We start from the raw sequence: 4,843 nt of genomic DNA on the forward strand, positions 1-4,843 counted from the left end.
CATCTCTGACACATGAGTATTTGACGAAAAAACAATAATTAAAATATAAAAACTGTTAGAATTTACAAGTAAAAGAAAAGCCTCCACGATGTAAAAGATATTTCTCTTAGCTTACCCGGTTTTGTTTCAGGAAAAAAAATGTATAACCCATTTTAAGTATGCCTTGAAGAAGAACCTGGTTCGTATCCTGATGAAATTGAAAACAGACATTGTTATGCGTGAAAATTTGGAAACACTTATTAAATTTTTAGTTGTAGAAGGAACATGCAGAAGATCATCATGAAGAAGAAAAGATGAAGAAATATGAGGGGAACGAATATGGGCAGAGCCAACATCAGAGAAATAGGAGTGTTGAAGTGATATAACGTTGGAGTTGAAGGAGTCATGCTCTGTTGAGAGGTTTGATCATAGGAAGAAGAAAGATCAAAGAGAGGAAGAACGGAAATATTGCAGAGTGAAAACATGTATATATATATATATATACGTATCAGCACAGAGAAGGTCACGTGATATCAGAACACGTGCCATCAATCTTATGCCTAACAGATTTCTTAGTTTATTTGTATAGTGTCTTTATTTATATTAAATGTGGTTGCAACCACCTAAAAAAACCAAAAGAAAACCTTACCTGATATACAAAACACGAATCAAGAAACTTTAACAAAGAAAAGGAAAGAACGAATCAAGAATTTCTGAATTTAAGCACAATAGATTATGTAATTAAAGATAAATAACTATAAACATATATATTAAATCAAATTGATATAGAAGAGCTACTATTTATTACGTGTGATACATCATATCAGTATAAGTTTTATACATGGAATATAAATGAAAAAGTTTAATAATATATAATAAATTTGTTGTTTCAAGTTGATGACAGTGTCAACCATTTATATAATTCATGTTTTATCCAAGATTAATATCTGCAATAAATCTTCTTGAAAGATTTAATAATATTTTTTTTAATATGAAATTAATGCCAAAGCCACATGAACCAACAGATTGACTCCAATAACACTTCCAAAGCAATTAAACACCAGTATCCTAACAGTTTTTAGTTTGTTTTAACTGTCAGATCACAAAAAGCATTTCAATTAATGTTATTTTAGAAGTTTAAAAAAATATTCATTATTGTTTTTAATTATATTTTAAGAAGAAAATTAAAATATATAAAAAGAAAGGGAGACAGTAAAATTTCTAGTTCTCAGTTTTGTCCCCAGTTATTCTCACTCTCACTCTCATCAAACCAAGTTGAAGGAACCCACTCAGAAGTGCGAGGCATGAACGCTGAACAACATGAAGCGACTCACTCAAAAGAGAAGGATAACAGTGGAGGAGTCATTTTCTTGCTCAATAGGCTTCCACTGTTTTATCACCCACAAGAGGACTTTTGTGTAATGCAATCTTCTTTCTTCTCCTTTTTTCTTTTACACATTGCAAGAAACAACAACCTTTTCTTTTACCTACAAGAAAGTCAAATCTCTTTTAATTTGGGAAAAAAACTGTGAAGGTGTTCAACTATTCCTCTATTCTTATAAGTAGAATGTTATTTCGGTGAGTCAAGAATTCATACTTATTTCATAATTCCTCTGTGCCATTGCAGACATTGGGCAGGGTCCCACATCACACAACAAATCTTGCTGCAACTTATAACTTGGTTAGTGAAGCGTATTGCCTCCTTCTATTTCTGCAGTTAAGAAGTTTTTTCTTGTCCTTCGAAAGGAATGCAAAAGGATGAGTTTCTGATAAAACATTCTGATCAACATAATCATTGAAATGAATGCATTTGTGATGTTTTCACTTGCATTTTAAAGTTGGTTATTGGTTCTGTTTCCAGCCAGTGGGACAAATTTTATCCAGTAGACTTAATGCTGCTGGCTTTGTACGTAATATCTGTATCAATTTTGGAGCATTCGGTTGCTGTGAGATCAACCCCAATACAAGACTATCCATTGAAGTTTCGCCATTTGTAAGGCAACTGCGTAAGTAAATTTTACATTCCACACATCTTCATGGCACATAAAAGACACAGTCTTGGTTTCTATAGACAATTTCAGTTCTCACAAGACCTTTTCATTTTTAAGGCTTTTACAAACTATTTTTGCAGCTGATAAAAGAAATTACTATTTTTGCAGATCAGTTATTCCAAAATGGAGTATTATATAACCCTGAGAACGGTGAAGTAGCTTGTCGGATGATAATCAACTTGTCAAACCTCCTGTCCGCAATACCAGCAAACTGTAGAAAAATAGGTTACGAGTATTAAATGTTGTTTGCACTTTTTCAGGTTTAAATTTTTTACTGGAGTGATTAATTGGCATGGTATGAAATTGTGAATGTAGGTTGCATTAATGGACCTGTTTCCCGTAGCCAAGGACCCATCATGAACTTAAGTGACTACCTTAGAGCTGCAACTCGTGAACAAACTCTTCTGTTTGTGGTGCGTTGCTAAGAATGTACTCTTTCCTTTTATTTTCATTTGTTGTGTCCATCTGTATAATATTCTTTAACATTAAGGTAAAGTGGTAAATGTGAAGTAAATATGATTTAGTAATTTGTAATGAAAGTAATAACAGGTGTCAATAATATGCTTTAAATCTTAAATTTGTTCAGGTTGGTGAAACTGACTCTATTCACTCATACATTGACGACTTTGTGCAAGGTATGACATTATTTTACTCCTCTCTCTTCTAACTCAGTCTCTAAGTTCACGTACAATTTTGGCTGTAGTAGAATAACTTGAAGAAATCAGAATTTGACACGATCTAAGTTTTATCTTTAATTTATTTTCTGTGCAGTTTCTGAATATGAACTAGTTGCGACTCATGGCTTGACTAGGATCATCTTAGCCATGGAGACAAAATTGGGACTTCCTTAATTCATATCAGCAGCTGATTTTGTTCCAAAAGTGGCCCTTGTCATTTTTTGTTAAACGCTTGATAGTTTTCACTCTATAATTCTTTTCTTTTGTAAAACGGTTAATAGATTAGTTCTGGAAATGCACGTGTCACATGCTCCATTATGTACAGTGTGAATTGGTATTGACATTTATACTATACTTAGATTACTAATTTTTCTACTCATTTTAATATATATATATATATATATATATATATATATATATATATATATTAGTACTTTAAAAATTAAGGGACAGATAAAGAAATAAGTTAATAACAAAAGACAAAATGGTATTTATTTTTTATAAAAGTTTTCATATTAAGCATCATTATACAACCACCTCAAGTAATAATAATCATCTACTATCACATGAAAAAAATATTATTACAAAAAATACAAAAAAATATTGAGTGACTAGACCAAAACCCATATGTTAACAAAAATGATATATAGGTAAACTATTCATAAAGAATTCTAAGAACAAACTAGATGGAAGTCTATTATACCAATGAAATGATTCTCTTTGAATAAATCCTAAATTAGCTAACTTATCAGCACATGCATTCTCTTTACGAAAAATATGAGTAACCCTAAACCTGATTTTCCCATAGTAATTAAGACAAGTATTCCATCAATTACGAAACATCCACGAAACATTAGTCCTGACAGTAAATGCAGCACAAACCAAGGCAGGATCACATTTAAACCATACATTAGTAAGCCCTATTTTTTGAGCTTCCTCCATAGCATGTATAACTGCATAAAACTCAACAACCATAGCAGTCTGAACTTCAAGAAATGCAGAGAAAGCACTAATAAACTCCCTTATACTCTCACAAAAAATACTTCCACAAGTAGCAAGATCAGGATATCCCCTACTAGTTCCATCAGTGTTAATTTTAACCCAGCCTGGTGAAGGGAACTTCCATCTAACATGAAGAGGACGAAAAACTTTACCAGTACGAGTAATAATACAAAAAAACTTAATCACGTTGAAATCCAACATATCATTCTTCATTGAAGTCTTAGACGAATTTCCCACTAGACAAGTTAAATCTTTAATTAACGAAATAGCACTAGAAACATCAATCTTATCTTGAAATCTAGCATAATTCCTCATATGCCATGTCATCCAAATAGAAAAAATTATCACAACAAGCTTAATCAATTAACTAAAGGACTACCATCACTCTTAATAAAAGAAAGAAAATCATCCTTATTAGAGAAATGAGAAGTAAGAAAAATATCTTGAACCCAACTCCAAATATGCAAAGCATTAGAACATTCAAAAAATAAATGTTGAATAGATTCCTCGTGTTTTTCACAAAGCGTACATATAAAACATATATGAACACCTTTATTATGAATATGCTAATATGTAGGAAGCCGCCTATGAAAAACTTTCCAGAGTACTAGAGTTTTGGAAGACAAAATATATGAAAACCAAATGAATTTACCCCAACCATAGGGAACGCCTGGTTCCAAGAAAAAAATTCCTAGCCGATTTAAGAGTGAAACGACCAGACTCATCTAAAATCCAATTAGTTATATCATGTTCCTCCCTCACCATGATATGATTTAAAAAATGAGGCATCTGTTGTAAAGACAAAGGGAATATTCCAATCACAACCAATCCAAAACTGAGAAATTGTATTCAAAATGCTAGTACCATCAGATAACCCTGTAATATTTGCTATAGAAGTAGTAGAACACCATTTATCATTCAAAAAATGAATAAAAGTACCTGTACCAACAGTCCAAAAAGTATGGTCAAGAATAGTATCATAAAACTGCTTAATTTCAGACCAAATAGATGAGGATCTATAAACCATTCTAAGCTTATATTTTGATTTAAGAACTCAAAACAAGATTTTTTTGCTATAAGCAAAATTTCCAAACAAGCTTAAGAAGATACACATTATTTTCACGACGAAGGTTA

The 4,843-nt window shown here is 31.7% G+C and overlaps 1 protein-coding gene across 1 annotated transcript; it reads left to right on the forward strand.

Moving 5' to 3' along the window:
* The first annotated feature begins 1,228 nt into the window (after positions 1-1,228).
* Positions 1,229-3,002, forward strand: LOC137805870 (uncharacterized). Its single transcript, XM_090300612.1, has 7 exons — positions 1,229-1,397; positions 1,607-1,660; positions 1,841-1,985; positions 2,139-2,255; positions 2,346-2,443; positions 2,617-2,665; positions 2,802-3,002. The coding sequence occupies exons 1-7, from the start codon at positions 1,284-1,286 to the stop codon at positions 2,879-2,881; spliced, it is 657 nt and encodes a 218-aa protein (XP_090156738.1). The 5' UTR covers positions 1,229-1,283; the 3' UTR covers positions 2,882-3,002.
* The last annotated feature ends 1,841 nt before the right edge of the window (positions 3,003-4,843 follow it).

This window comes from Phaseolus vulgaris, chromosome 3, assembly GCF_051622355.1.
Source record: "Phaseolus vulgaris cultivar YP4 chromosome 3, ASM5162235v1, whole genome shotgun sequence".
NCBI lineage: Eukaryota > Viridiplantae > Streptophyta > Magnoliopsida > Fabales > Fabaceae > Phaseolus > Phaseolus vulgaris.

Bases quoted from the DNA above. Each gene is read 5' to 3' on its own strand.
- LOC137805870 (XM_090300612.1), top strand. From the start codon at position 1,284: ATGAACGCTGAACAACATGAAGCGACTCACTCAAAAGAGAAGGATAAC. The intron at 1,986-2,138 runs GTAAGTAAATTT...CTATTTTTGCAG, and splicing joins GCCATTTGTAAGGCAACTGC to ATCAGTTATTCCAAAATGGA. The intron at 2,666-2,801 runs GTATGACATTAT...TTTTCTGTGCAG, and splicing joins CATTGACGACTTTGTGCAAG to TTTCTGAATATGAACTAGTT.